Source organism: Mustela putorius, unplaced genomic scaffold (assembly GCF_011764305.1).
Source record: "Mustela putorius furo isolate JIRA1106 unplaced genomic scaffold, ASM1176430v1.1 tig00000095_pilon_pilon_pilon, whole genome shotgun sequence".
Classification (NCBI taxonomy): domain Eukaryota; kingdom Metazoa; phylum Chordata; class Mammalia; order Carnivora; family Mustelidae; genus Mustela; species Mustela putorius.
This window is the reverse complement of record NW_025421280.1, coordinates 14,664,583-14,679,777: the sequence shown is the minus strand read 5'-3', so window position 1 is coordinate 14,679,777 and position 15,195 is coordinate 14,664,583. Positions and strand designations below refer to the sequence as shown.

At 48.4% G+C, this 15,195-nt stretch overlaps 1 protein-coding gene across 5 annotated transcripts in view; it reads left to right on the top strand.

Moving 5' to 3' along the window:
• Positions 1-14,655, top strand: part of ABHD6 (abhydrolase domain containing 6, acylglycerol lipase) — a 53,353-nt gene extending 38,698 nt beyond the window's left edge. For all 5 annotated transcript variants that reach the window (XM_004738254.3, XM_004738253.3, XM_004738255.3 and 2 more), the window contains 4 exons: positions 855-1,012; positions 4,178-4,232; positions 4,450-4,550; positions 13,534-14,655. In XM_004738254.3, coding sequence (XP_004738311.1) covers positions 855-1,012; positions 4,178-4,232; positions 4,450-4,550; positions 13,534-13,710 — 491 coding nt within the window. In that variant the 3' untranslated portion in view covers positions 13,711-14,655. The remainder of the gene's footprint in view (positions 1-854; positions 1,013-4,177; positions 4,233-4,449; positions 4,551-13,533) is intronic.
• Positions 14,656-15,195: the final 540 nt, after the last annotated feature.

Genomic DNA, 15,195 nt, shown 5'->3' with positions numbered 1-15,195 from the left:
CAATGGCCAGCCTTAAAGGTGTTTGGTCTCAATGAGCGCCTAATGCTGTCTGGAGAAAGAGTGGCTGTGCACAGGGAAGCTGCGGCACCATCATGGGGGACAGCTAACAGGGGTCTCTTCCTCCCTCTCGTTTATGTATTAACCCCAAAAAAGATATTGCTAAGTGGCTCCAGGGCCAGGGAAGGAGGCGTTGGTCACTCCAGTCCTGTGTTCTCTTCCCATAATGTACTTTATCAGCTCTCCTCTTCGTGAAGGGGCTTGGGCAAGTTGTCTTCTAGACTGATCTTTTTCTCTTTCTTTTTTTAAAAAAGATCTTATTCATTTGAGAGAGAGAGTGAGAGAGAGCGTGAGAGGGGAGAAGGTCAGAGGGAGAAGCAGACTTCCCGTGGAGCTGGGAGCCCGAAGCGGGATTTGATCTCGGGCCTCCGGGATCATGACCTGAGCCAAAGGCAGTCGCTTAACCAACTGAGCCACCCCGGCGCCCCTAAACTGATGCTTCTTAAATTCTATCATACACGTGCCTCTCCGGCAGCTTGTTCAAGTGCAGATTCAGATTCAAGAGACTTTGGAAGGGGTCTGGGATTCTGCATTTCCTACGGCTTCCACTGCTGCTGGTCCGTGGACCACAGTTTGAGTAACCAGTCCCTAAACCATCCTGAAGGAGTCTTTTTCTGTGTTTCTCAGAGTGGGATTTTGACTTTGAGCAAGGATGGCAATACCAATGAAAAAGAAATCTGGTGAAAAACACCTGAAATATGTTAGCCCTGGGCTGCTATTGTAAGTTTCCTATATAATAATAGGAGTTGGTAAGAAGGTAGCTACATTGCCAAGCTGTTTTGGTTTGAATCCCGCAGGCCTGCAGTACTCAACTGATAATCAGTTTGTGCAGCGGCTCAAAGAACTGCAGGACTCCGCCGCCATGGAGAAGATCCCCTTGATCCCATCCACCCCAGAAGAGATGAGTGAAATGCTCCAGCTCTGCTCCTATGTCCGCTTCAAGGTGCCCCAGCAGGTACCGTGCTCCAGCAGCAAGATGCCTGTCCTCTGCCAAAGGCTCGGGCGGCCAGCTGGCGCCCTTCCTCCAGCTGGAGGACCTTCCCTTTCGTAGTCCTCTATGTAGTCATTTGGTGGCCGTCTGTCCTGTGCCTGCGGCAGGTCAGGCATGGTGTTTGGGCACAGTGGTGAAGAAAGAAGACCGAGGGGGGACCTGGGCAGACACAGGCCAGGGCAGGAGGCAGACGGCTAATGAGTAAACATATCCGTACACATGGTGATAAGTCCTGGGGAGGAGATGAAGATGGTATAGTGACTGAAAGCAGGGAGGCAGGGGAGAATTTGACAAGCCCCTCTGAGGAGCTACTGTGGGTGGAGGTGGGAAAAACATAGTAAGTTCAAGGGAAGGAGGAGGCCAGGGGGTCTGGCTCTATCTAGAACGAGAGTAGGGGAGCAAGGGCTACAGTGGAGACTTGTTTCTTTTTCTTTTCTCTTCTTTGTTTTTTTTTTTTAGTTTCAGGACAGCTTTACACACCTAAGAATGCTAAGAATCCCAAAGAGCCTTTATTTGTAGGGGTTCTGACTATTGCTATTTACCGTATCAGAAAGTAAAACTCAGAAGAAGGTAAGACACAAGAGCATACAGGCCCTCATTCCATGAGCTACCAGCATCATGGCGCTGTCCCTTGACAGGTAGTCTCTGAGGAACAGTGCTTCTGAGAGCATGAAAGTGAAGCAGGCAAGTAACATGCAGCATTACAGAGGAACTAGCTTGAACTATAATCAATTTGTTCAGAATTCCTCATGAACCCCAGGAGCCTCTTGGAGAACCACTGGGCTAGATCACATAGCACCTTCCAGGTTTCGGGAAGGAGCCTGGAGTTCTCCTAAGAGGGACTGTGGGGGGCACAAACTGAAGCAGAGAACCAGTGGGGTGCTCCCGTGGCCTGGTGAGGACAGTGGTGTAGACGAGGGTGGGGGCAGTGGAGACTAGAGACCCGAGCCGCTCTGGGAGGGATGATGGGCAGGCCTTACTGGCAGATTGGCAGTGGGGGATGAGAGGCAGTGAGGACGCCCAGGTGACTTCGGTGCTTGAGTTGGATAAAGGCAGCAGTTTCTGAGTAGGGGAAGGAAAGAGGGAGGACAGTTGCTGGGGACAAGCTCAGGGCTCCAGTTTGGCCGTGGTCAGGTTGTCTGTGAGGCCTCCGGGTGCAGATGTCAAGCAGATGGTTGCATATGCAGACGCTGCTGAGGGACGTCTGGCCCGGAGCTGTGCGGTTAGAGCCATCAGCCAGGATGATGTGAAAGGTCACGGGCTGAATAAAGCCGGGAATCCAGGGAGGTGGTGTGGGAACCAAGAGACAAGAATGTGTGGCTTAATTTCATAACGGCAGCTAATCACTTTCTAGTGTAGGAACTGGACTCTGCCTCGTGGTGGGGTGGAACCTCCTAGAAGTTGAGGGAGTTGGGCTCTATGCCGAAGGCCTGAACACGACTCAGTTAGTGGGTGTAGAAGCACCCAGAATCTGATTCTGTGGTACGTTCTAGCCCTGAAATCTTTTTAGTTGTGAGGTTGCACTGATTCCCTCCCAGCCATGCTCTCTGCCGAGAAGAGAGTGGCCAACCAGTGCTTTAGGAGATTCCATGTTTTAAGCTGTTGGGAATGTGAAAACACTGGGAGAAAGCAAGTGGCAGCTCTCGAAGTCTTCCCTCCTAGGAGACCAGGAGCACCCGAGCACTCTGTGTCATGTTACGTTTATCTGTTTACTTGCCTGTGTCTTCCACTCTGACCTCAGTCAGATCAAGGATTTTGTCTTACCTGCCTGCTCTGTCTGCAGCCTTTTGCACACTGCTTATATGAAATAGGTCCTCGGAACAAACTGGGGCGGGGGGGGATGGTGGTCAGAGGGAGGGCAGATGCCCGGATGATGCAGAGGTGGAGAATGGATGTGCCGCGGAGCAGATGGACGCATGAATTTTTGCATGTACGTGCACAGGTGATTTCGGGATGCAGGAGAGATGAAGGGCTGAGTACTTGGTTGGATGGATGGGAGGATGCCTGGAGAGCGCAGGGGCGGAAGGCAGGTGGATTGGCAGATGCAGGATAGAGGGTGTATCAGTAGACGTGCATGTGTGATTCAGGGATAGAGGATGGCCGGATGGCTGGATGTCTGCATGAAGCAGGATGGAGGCTGGTGGATGGGTAGGTACAAGGCAGGTGGGTGCATAGAGAGATACATGCACACATGAGTCAGAGATGCAAGACGGGTGGCTGGGTGGGTAGAGCAGAAGTAGAGGATGCAAGACGAATACGTGTGCGGGTGCAGGATACAGAGTAGAGCAAACAGAATGGCTGATGCCAAGCGCAGTGTGTTGGACGACTTGCCATTGGTCTCACCTCCAGGATTTCACTTCCAGAATGGTCGCCTCCTAGTCATGCTCCAGAGGGTTGGTTCAGAGCAGTTCTGGCTGGATTTTCCCCCTTCAGTCAATGCACAGGACTCCTCAGCGTGCATGTGAGGGGCTCACACCATTCCCAGGTAGATGAGAGGAGTGCCAGTGCTGAGGGGATCCTGCAGCAGGAGGAAGAGGAGGGCTGTGTTCCTTCTTCCCACAGCCAGTCTCTGGGTCAGGATCCTGGGTCCAGGAGAACATCCTGCCCACGCTGGTGCAACCTTCACCAGCCCTCCAAAAGGAAAGGAAAGATAACACTAAATAATAAACAAAGGACTGTGGAACCCATCCCAGAATTGTTAAATAGTTAATCTCTGTTGTTCAAGAGGCCCATCATCCCCAATAATTTGATTTTTTTTTTTTAATAGACCTTGTTCTGCATGTGGATGTTCCTAAACAGTTCCTTGATATTATTTCCAACCTTCATTGTATCTTAGGCTAAGCAGAGAATATCTCAAGATAAAGTGGCTGTGAGCCCAGGTCAGATTTTTTACATGCTTTGGCTTCCCAGTATTACCCGGGTTCCTGCCTAATTACAAAGGAGAACCATCAGATGACCCTCACTTCCAATTACAGTGTTTACTCCATGGTGGAAATTTGGAACTGTGGGCCCTAAAACCTTGACAGTGCCTTACGTTGCTGGACTTCATTTCCTTCACTGTCCCGGAGCCACGGGGGGCTTGAGGAAACACTATCTCTTGCCTTCTAACCATGGCTCCCTTCTCCGTAGATCCTGCAAGGCCTTGTTGATGTCCGTCTTCCTCATAACAACTTCTACCGAAAGCGTAAGTAGCTGTGTTTAAGCTTGGCATTTGTGACCAGTGAAGCTTTATGGGCAGCTGGCTTCTATATTTTACATTCCTGAGACCTTGACCATTGTCTGGGGCGTCTAAAGACAGAAGGTGGCAGCCCGACTCCATGGCTGTCCCCAAACTCAGTAGAGTCCAGATGCCTGCTGGCACAGCCCAGCGTGTACTCATTTTGTTTTCCTTTTCTGCAAAGTGTTTTTGGAAATCGTCAGTGAGAAGTCGAGATACTCCCTCCATCAGAACATGGACAAGATCAAGGTTCCAACGCAGATCATTTGGGGGAAACAAGACCAGGTATGTAGCGAGTGTGTCCCTGGGGCACATGTCCCTGTAGCGTGTAGCGAGTGTGTCCCTGTGCCAGCTACACTGGCCTCTGAGAAAAAGCAAGAGGTGATTTATCAAGGGAGCCTCACTGGCTGGTTTCTGATACCAAGAGGACGTAAAATACACCTGGGGCAGATGCTGGTGATTATAGAGGGCAGCATTCTCTTGAGCTGAGAGCAGTGGTGTTGATCTTTTAAAATGAAAGGAAATCAGGGTTTCTGGGTGGCTCAGTCGTTAAGCTGCTGTCTTCGGCTCAGGTCATAGTCCCAGGGTCCTGGGATCAAGTTCTGTATCAGGCTCCTTGTTTGGCAGGGAACCTGCTTCTCCCTCTCCCTCTGCCCTCCCCCCACCATGCTTGCTTTCTCTCTCTCTCTCTCTCTAATAAATAAATAAAAATCTTAAGGGCACTTGGGTGGCTCAGTCAGTTAGGCATCTGCCCTCGGCTCACATCATGATCTTGGAGTCCTGGAATCGAGTCCTGCATCAGGCTCCACGCTCAGCAGAGTCTGCTTCCTCCCTCCAACCCTTCCCCCTCTCATGCTCTTTCTCTCTCTCACTCTGTCTCTCACGAATAAATAAATAAAACCTTTTTAAAGTTTTTAAAATCTTAAAAAAATAAAGTAAATAAAATGAATGGCAATCTTAAATAATTTTTACAAACTACTTAAATCAAAGCCATGTAGTCTCAGAGTACAAAAAACTTTACAGAGGGACTCCTGGGGGTGCTCAGTCAGTTAAGCGTCAGCCTTTAGCTCAGGTCATGATCCCAGGGCCCTGGGATCCAGCCCCATCTCCTGGCTCCCTGCTCAGCAGGGAGCCTGCTTCTCTGCCCTTCCCGCTGCTCATGCTTGCTTTCTCTGTTTCTCTCTTGCTCTCAAATAAAATCATTAAAAAAAACAACAACTTTAAAGAGTACAAAAAGGTGGGGCGCCTGGGTGGCTCAGTGGGTTGGGCCGCTGCCTTTGGCTCAGGTCGTGATCTCAGGGTCCTGGGATCGAGTCCCGCATCGAGTCCTGCATCGGGCTCTGTGCTCAGCAGGGAGCCTGCTTTCTCCTCTCTCTCTCTCTCTCTGCCTGCCTCTCTGCCTGCTTATGATCTCTCTCTGTCGAATAAATAAATAAAATCTTAAAAAAAAAAAAAGAGTACAAAAAGGTTTGTAATGAAAATTCGATCCCTTTTCCATCCTAGATCCCAGTTCCTTGAGGAAGCTCTTGCTGTCTTGTGAACATGTCTTCCATTTTTCTAAGGCAGGGATTGACGTGTTTTCTGTGAAGGGCAAGATAGCAAATATTTTTTACTTTATGGGTCCTACTATTTCTGTTGCAACTCCCAAGCTCTGCTGTTGTGCAAAAGTAGCCACGGACAGTACACAAACAAGTGGCAACGCAGAGTGCCAGCAAACCTTCATTCCCGCCAACCGACAGTGGGCCATTGTCCACTCACTGCTGTGCTGAGCATACATGTTTCTGCAGAGATCTGTTGTACCTGTAAAGTTTTCAAACATGCATAGTGACACTGTTCACATTACTTCACATAGGTGTGAACTGATGTATCTTCGAAATAATTTCATACCAGCCCACACAGATTTACTCATTCTATTTATTTATTTATTTATTTAAAGATTTTATTTATTTGACAGAGAGTGAGAGATCACAAGTAGGCAGAGAGGCAGGCAGAGAGAGAGGGGAGGAAGCAGACTCCCTGCAGAGCAGAGAGCCCGATGCGGAGCTCAATCCCAGGACCCTGGGATCATGACCTGAGCCAAAGGCAGAGGCTTTAACCCACTGAGCCACCCAGGTGCCCCCATTCTGTTTTTTTTTTAATTTTTTTTTATTTTACTGACTTTTATTAATATGTTTGGGTAAGTTTTTATATTCCTACACAAAAATGACATAACCAGTGGTTAAATCCTTTTTTTAAAGATTTTTAAAATTTTTTTCTTTTTTTCTTTTTTTTTTTTTATTAGGCAAAGAGGGGAAGGGGCAGAGGGAGAGGGGGAGAGGGAATCTTCAGCAGGCTCCTCACCCAGCACAGAGCCTGATGTGGGGCTCACTCACAATCCTGAGATCATGACAGGAGCCGAAATCAAGAATCAGGTGCTAAACTGACTGAGCCACCCAGGTGCCCCAAGATTTTTTAAAATTTTAATTCCAGTTAGTTAACATTCGGTGTTATAAGAGCTCCAGGTGAACAATATAGTGACTCATCACTTCCATACCACAGTGCTCACATAAGAGTGCTCATCACAAGGGTCCTCCTTAATCCCCATCCCCAATTTTACCCCTCCCCCCACTTCCCCTCTGGTAACCATCAGTTCGTTTTCTACAGTTTAGAGTCTGTTTTTTGATTGTTTCTCTTTTATCCTTTGTTCATTTGTTTTGTTTCTTAAATTCCACATATGAGTGAAATCATATGGTATCTGTCTTTTTTGACTGACTTTCTTCGCTTAGTATAATACTCTCTATCTAGCTCCATTCACATCATTGCAAAAGGCAAGATTTCATTCTTTCTTATGGCTGAGCAATATGGTATGTATCTACTACATCTTCTTTATCCATTCATCAATCAGTGGACACTTGGGCTGTTTCCACATCTTGGCTACTGTAAATAATGCTGCTGTAAACATATGGGTGCATGTATCCCTTAGAATTAGTGTTTGTTTTTTTGTTTGTTTGTTTTTTAAATTTATTTATTTGACAGAGAAAGGCCACAAGTAGGCAGAGGGGCAGGCAGAGAAGGGGGGGGAAGCAGGCTCCCCGCTGAGCAGAGAGCCTGACATGGGGCTCGATCCCAGGACCCTGAGATCATGACCTGAGCTGAAGGCAGAGGCTTTCACCCACTGAGCCACCCAGGTGCCCCATCCCACTTTTAATATTTTATTTTGAAATAATTTCAAATCTATAGAAAAATAAGATGAGCACAGAGTATTCTTATATACACTTTCCCTAAATCAATCCATTTTAACTGCTTTATTGAGGTATGTATCATCTACCTACCATCAAATTCACCTAGCTGGGCACCCTGCCACAACCCAGTTGTAGAGCATTTCTGCCGCTCCCCAAAGTTCCCTCCTGCCCATTTCCAGTAAATCCCAGCCCCACACAACCACAGATCTGTCTTCTATTTCTACAGTTTCACCTTTTTTTGAACTTTCACAGAAATGCTGTCGTGTTATATAGGTCGTCGTTGGTATCTGGCTCTCTTCGCTTGGGTGTTGTGTTCTTGAGGTTCTTTTGTGGAGCTGCCTGTCTCAGTAGTTTGTTTCCTCTATGGCTGAGTGTCATTCCATGGGATATGTCTACCGTGTTTTATTTATTACCAATTTTTAAACAGTTGCTCCATTGGCTTTATTAAACATTCTCATCTATCTATCTATCTGTCTATATTTGGGACCATTTGAAATAGGTTGCTTACATTGGGCCCTTTACCTCCAATACTTCAGGGTGTATTTACTGAGAGTAAGAATATTCTGTCACATAACCACAGTGTTTTGTTACATTCAGGACGTTTAATGCTGGTGCAATGTTTTTGTCTAATCTACTGCCCATATTCCAAATTCATGGGTGGGGCGCCTGCATGGCTCAGTCAGTTAAGTGTCTGCCTTTGGCTTAGGTCATGATCCCCCAAGGTCCTGGGATCGAGTCCTGCATCAGGCTCCTTGCTCAGCAGGATACCTGCTTCTCCCTCTGCCTCTGCCTGCCGTTCCCCCTACTTGTGTTCTCTCTCTCTCTCTGACAAATAAATAAATAAAATCTTTTTTAAAGAAAATGAAATAATACCTCTGTGAACTTCAGCATAGATGTGTGGTTGTGGAGTGTGAGACCATACCTGAAAGGTGAGTTCTCCAGTGTGGACTCCCTGGGTCAAAGAGTGGGTGCATTTTATTTTATTTTATTTTAGATTTAATTTATTCATTTGTCAGAGAGAGAGCAAGAGAGCACAAGCAAGGGGAGCAGAAGGCAGAGGAAGAAGCAGGCTCCCTGCTGAGCAGGAATCCCATTGCAGGATTTGATCCCAGGACCCAGAGATCATGACCTGAGCTGAAGGCAGATGCTTAACCAACTGAGTCACCCAGGCATCCTGAGCAGGTGCATTTTAAAATTGTAATAGGTTTTGGGGACATCTGGCTGGCCCAGTTGGTAGAGCATACAACTCTTGATCTCGGGGTCATGAGTTCAAGCCCTATGTTGAGTATAGAGCTCACTTAAAAAAATTTTTTTTCTTTAAATAATAAAATCTTAGATTTTTATTAGATAACTCTGTATTATTTTGCTGGAACAGTCATAGCAAAGTACCACAAACTGGGTGGCCTAAACAACAGATATTGATCATCTTAGAGTTTTAGAGGTTAGAAGTCCAAGATCAAGTTGTCCACAGTTTGGTTCCTCCTGGGGGCTGTCAGAGAATCTGTACCACGCCTCTTCCCAGCTTCTGGCAGTTTGCTGACAGTCTTCACGTTCCTTGGCTAATAGATGTGTCATGCTGCCGTCTGCCTCCATCTCCACGCAGCGTTCTCCCTGTGCGTGTGTGCCTCTGTGTTCAGATTTTCTTTCCTATGTTTAAATTTTTCTAAGGCTGGCAGTCATATCGGGTGAGAGGCCCACCTGCACCAGTATGACCTCATCTTAACTAATTACATTTGCAACAACTTTATTTCTAAATAAAGTCACCTTTGTATTGGAGGTTCAAACTTCAAAATGCGAATTTTAGAGGGGGGAAGACAAGCAATGAAAGACCCTCCAAAGAGAGACTGGTTTATACCCCAGAAGTTCCTTTTTTGCTTGCAGCCGTTCTTTAGAAATCCTATCTTACTCAGAGTTGTTGTTATTGTCGTTTTTCTTCTTCTTCTTTTTAAGATTTTATTTATTTATTTGAGAGAGAGAGGGAGAGCACAGAAGGAGAGGGAGAAGCAGATTCCCTGGTAAGCAGGGAGTCTGATGTGGGGCTCGATCCCAGAACCCTGGGATCTTAACTGATGAGCCACCCAGGCGCCCCAAAGTTCTTCTAAAGTTTAAAGCAAGAAGAGGGGCACCTGGGTGGCTCAGTCGGTTAAGCATCTGCCTTCAGCTCAGGCCATGATCCCAGGGTCCTGGGATGGAGCCCTGAATCACATCAGGCTCCCTGGTCAGTGAAGAGTCCGCTTCTCCCTCTCCATTTGCCATTTGCCTCCTCCCTCCGCTCATGCTGTCTCTCTCTCTTTCAAATAAATATATATATATTTTTTAAAGGTAAGAAGAGGCAATGAGAAATGGAGCCTTTATAAGGCCCATAATGATCCGTGGGGAGAAGCAGCCAGCACTGTGTCCCCAGGATGCCTAGGGAGGGACGGGTGACGGAGTCAGTGTACAGCTCTCCCAAACCAGCCAGGTACAGCCGAGGATGTAGGGTACAGTGATGTGGATGTGGTGAGGAGGGAGGACTCTTTGCTCCCTTCTGCAGCAGCCAAGGGACTAAAAGGAGCTTTGTGTGCACCTAAGTAGAGAAGACACGGAGTAGGCCAGCAGAGGGTTATTCAGTCAGAAATCAAGTTAGAACAATGAAGGCCTTTCTTCAGTCTAAAAATCCCAAAGGTGATTTGGGGCTCGCAGGGACCAACACAGAGAGGCAAGGACTCATTGCCCTGCCCTGCAGAGACAATGCAGAAGCAAGATCTCTGGGCTTAGACTCTGAAAATTCTGGGTTCCAGCCCTGCCTTTGCCCTGTATCAGCCCATGACCTTGAGCAAACCACTCAGCTGCTCCAGATCCTGGGTTTCTCTTCTACTACTGAGGTGATATGAGGCTCACATGAAGCAACACACATGAGAGAGATCTTTCTCCAGTGATAAGAAAATACACATTACTGGGGCGCCTGGGTGGCTCAGTGGGTTAAGCCTCTGCCTTTGGCTCAGGTCATGATCTCAGGGTCCTGGGATCGAGCTCCACATCGGGCTCTCTGCTCCACGGGGAGCCTGCTTCCTCTCTCTCTCTCTCTCTGCCTACTTTGATCTCTCTGTCAAATAAATAAATAAAATCTGTTTAAAAAATAAAAAGAAAATACATTACTTATTACTCATGTCCTTTGCCTCTGAGAGTAGGCCTCTGCCTGTGGTCCAGAATTTTTTGAGGACTCTGAAGTCCATTTTGTTCTGAAAAAAGAGCCTAACATTCCATGGACCTACTATAAATATGACCAGATCTTCTCTGTGTTCTGTGGACCATCCCCAGTGCAAAATCCAAATAGCAAAGCCTTTAGGGGCTCTTTATTTTATGCCCTTTTAAGCATCTGGCTCTTTTCCTGTTCTGTTGTCAGCATTTGGGGTCACCAACCCATGCCCGCCAGGCTGAATTCAGCCTCCCTCTTCTTTGGACCCCAGTAGGTCGGCCACTGTGCTGTACAGCTGCAGGAGAGCTGTGTGCATTGTTGTCTATGTGAATCATGCCCACTGGTTTTGGGCAGTATACAGCCTGCATAACTGAACCTGGCAGTCCTCCTTCCTAAGAGGATTTCTGCACATCAGTTCAAGTATTCCCCCTCTGTGTTCAGTCCACCAGAGGACTTGTGGGAGGGCCTTGTGAAGATATACAAGGTCTGTTACTCTTTATGTCCCTTCATCCTGCCACCACAGTGCGTGGGATGCAGGAGACCCAGAGTATACAGTGAGTGAGTGAGCCAGCAAGTAAGGAAGTAAATAAACAACCTAGCAAAGGAACAAAGCCACCAGCTGACGGCCTATACATTTAAGTCAGCTAACAGATTTATACTGAGCACCTGGTATGTGCCTGGCACTGTGTTAGGCCCTGGGGTTACAGCTGACACCAAGACAGGATCCCTGAGCTCCAGCAACTCCTGATGTACCTGCCATTATAATGCCTGGCAGAATGAAACTAGCGTGAGGTAGGTCATATGAGTTCAGGGTCGGATCCTGTATTTATATTTTGTTCATGGTGGGTCTTTTTGCATTAATGTCTGTTTTCTTAAATACTGCATTAAAATAATCTTCATCTTAATTACCGAGTTTTTTGGCGGCTGCTTAAATTGTGTGCCCAAGGCAAGTGCCTCACTTCCCCCACCCTAGTCTTGGCCCTGGCCTGAAGTGGGATGGAGGAAAATTGTTTTGACTATCTTCATGAGCGTCTTGCGCAAGAAAGAGCTGATGTGGTTCCCATAGACGTGTGTACCGGTTGAGTGTCCATATAGCTATTTCCTGTATGTCTGAGTGACCATGGGGAGTCCTGGATTTGACCAGCCTGACAGTGTCAAAGCGAGAGGCTCATGTGGGCAGCTATAAGTTCCGACCTCTCTGTAGGATAGACCTTCAGTTGGGAGTTTCTACTTTTTCATGCCTTGACCCATTGATGCCACCTGCATTTCCTCTAGGGATCTTTCTGTCTCTCTTGTCTTTTTTTAAGATTTTATTTATTTATTTGACTGACAGACAGTGAGAGGGGGAACACAACCAAAGGGAGTGGGAGAGGGAGAAGCAGGCCTCCCCGCTGAACAGGGAGCCCAATGAAGGACTTGATCCCAGTACCCTGAGATCATGACCCGAGCCGAAGGCAGATGTTTAATGACTGAGCCACCCAGGCGCCCCTCCTCTGGAGATTTTTCTACAGACGCTGGGCTTTATTTCTGCGCAGTTGCCACAGCAGACTTCGCTCTGAGTGCAGGCCCCGGGGGAGGTGCCCCTCTCACTAAGCTCCCCATCAGCTGCTTCTGTTTGTGGCCCGGGGCTGCTTTGCTATGCTCCGTGCTCAGTGCCTTGGCAGAGACATGGTGTCCCTTTCCTCACCCCCCACTTCCTGGGTGGAAAATCTTGGTTTTCATGATCCAGGCTGACCAGAATGGAGCTTAAACACAGACAGCACTTGAGTTTGTTGGGGGGTCTTGCTTTTGCGTTGAGGATGAGGGGAGGGGTTCTCTTGTGCTGGATGAGTTGAAGGTGAACGCAGTGGCAAACGGGGAACAGATGCAAATCTGATGCTTCAGGAGGGTGTTGGGGAGAAAACCCGGTTGGGTGTAAACAGCAAGGTAACCCAGATGACAGTGAAATTAGTGCATTGTTAGGAAAGGGTCAGCCTGGAGAGTGGTTCCTGTCATATCAGAAGAGCATTCCCCCTTGGGGCACCTGGGTGGCTCAGTGGGTTAAGCCTCTGCTTTCGGCTCAGGTCATGATCCCAGGGTCCTGGGATGGAGCCCCACATCGGGCTCTCTGCTCAGCAGGGAGCCTGCTTCCCTTCCTCTCTCTGCCTGCCTCTCTGCCTACTTGTGATCTCTCTCTGTCAAATAAATAAATAAAATTTAAAAAAAAAAGCATTCCCCGTTATTCACAGACTGCCTGTGGTCACGCAGCTCAGGGGACCCCGAAAGACCCTCGAAGAGACACTGCCTCCTCCCCCAGCTTGGGATAATTAGCGTTCCCCTCCTGTGTCTTCTCCGTGTGCCCTTCCCAGAGCTGCCTTCTCTAGTCCGGCCTGATCATGTCTGTCCCTAAGACAGCCTCGTGGCTCCCCACTGCCCTCAGATGGAGGCCTGACCCCTTATCTCTCCACCACACCCTCCCCGCCCCCCACATGCTATGTCTCAGCTCAGCTAACTGCCATCCCCTGCGCTTGCCTGACCTGCCCCCCCTCCTGCACGATCCTCCCCTGCCCCCCGCACCCACCCCATGCACCCTTAGCTCCGGGATGCTCCCCACTTAGAGCCCTCATCTACTGACCAGTCCTGCTCCCCTGTCAGACCGAAAAACTTCCTCCGAGGCAGGGACTGTGTGTTTCCACTTCAGTAATGCTGGCAGCCACACAAGTGCCAGATTGCAGAATGAGGCATGCAGTCATTTCTGTCAGTGAGTCACGTGCCCCGACTTGACTCGATCCTAAATGTCTCCCCTGCCAGGCCTCGGCGGCTGTCCAGTCCCCCGAATGCATGCAGGCATCTGAGGCTTTTCTACCTAGTGTCCTGTCTTGTCCTGCAGGTGCTCGATGTGTCTGGGGCCGACATGTTGGCCAAGTCGATCGCCAACTGCCAGGTAGAACTTCTGGAAAACTGTGGGCACTCAGTGGTGATGGAGAGACCCAGGAAGACAGCCAAGCTCATTGTCGACTTCTTAGCTTCCGTGCACAGCACAGGCAACAACAAGAAGCTGGACTGAGTCCCCGCCCACAGCCTGCACTCGCACACAGCATCTGCCCCCATCTCCAGAATCGGACGCAGCCAGCATTTCTCAGGGATCCTGCCCCAAACGCGGTCGGAGCGCCAGCGTCCCTGAGGAGGCCAGTCCCCTGTCCCTGGTCTCAACGGATCCACAGAGCTTCGGGGACCATAGGGAAATCTCCAAGATATTTTTCACCATATAGAAACTCCCATGGGACAGAATTAAGAAAACCTAGCCATGAAATCTACCCAGAAGTCTTCATGTTGCAAAGCGGCTGCCTTGGGACCATAATCACTGAGGCCATCTTCTGTAAAACAACCTTCACAGACTGAGACTCGAGGATTTCCTGCTGCTTCGACGTTCTCCCCTGCATGGTCAGTGGCTGTTTTAGGAGCATTAGTCTCCCATCTGCTGAGCCCTTCTTGTTCATGTCTAGTTTAAGTTCTTTGTAGAGGCCCCTATGTGAGTGCAAGTCCATCAGGTGCAAGACCAGGGAGCAAGATGCAAGCTCTCCCGTGATACTAGCACGGAGGAGGGGTGCGGTCCCATGCCTGCCGGCCCTCCCAGCTGCCAGAGCAGTGGAGAACACAGGTCGAGGGGTGGATGGGCCCCTGCGTGTCAGCCCTGTCATGAGGGACCCTGGAATGGCTGCAGTACGACGACCAGGGTGGGTTTCCTGGGAATCATTGATTATTTTTAAAAAGTAGGACTAATGAAGCAATAATGTTCTATCATCAGACTCGGATTCCATACACAAGCACCTCGTGGGCCTCTTTTCTATCTTGCTGTGCTACTGAAGACCCTTGGGTGTAAATTACTAGTTTGTTAATGAATTCTGTGAATTCTGTGAACAGTCATGTGATTGAAAATAAGTCTCAACAGCTGTAAAAATGACCACAATGACACGAAATAAGTTTAATAAATCTAGATCAGCAACATGCAGATGGTTTCTGTCACTAAGTTCCTATTTAAGTACAACGTTGGCCGATTTCCTGTTAACTTTAAGAAGTGTTTTCTCAAGTAAGGCCTCTTCGAAGGCACTGGAAGACCTTATTTGGATGAGTTATTAGTTTTCTTCTAAGAACTCATGTTTCTCATTTTTATTCAGCTGAAACCATATATCAGAAACAGAAGGCAAGAGTCATCAGACTGTTCCTTTTGGCCCTTGTCTGTTGTACTGAGGAGCCCTTAAAATTCCCAGAGCTTTAGGGCACCTGTGTGGTCAGTCAGTTAAGTGTCTGACTCTTGATCTCAGCTCAGGCCTTGATCTTGGGGTCGTGAGTTTGAGCCCTGCACTGACCTTCCCGCTGGGCTTGGAGCCTTTTTTTTTTTTTTAAAGGGGGCGCCTGGGTGGCTCAATGGGTTAAGCCTCTGCCGTCGGCTCAGGTCATGATCTCAGGGTCCTGGGATTGAGCCCCGCATCAGGCTCTCTGCTCATTGGGGAGCCTGCTCCCCTCTCCTTCCTGTCTCTCTGCCTACTTG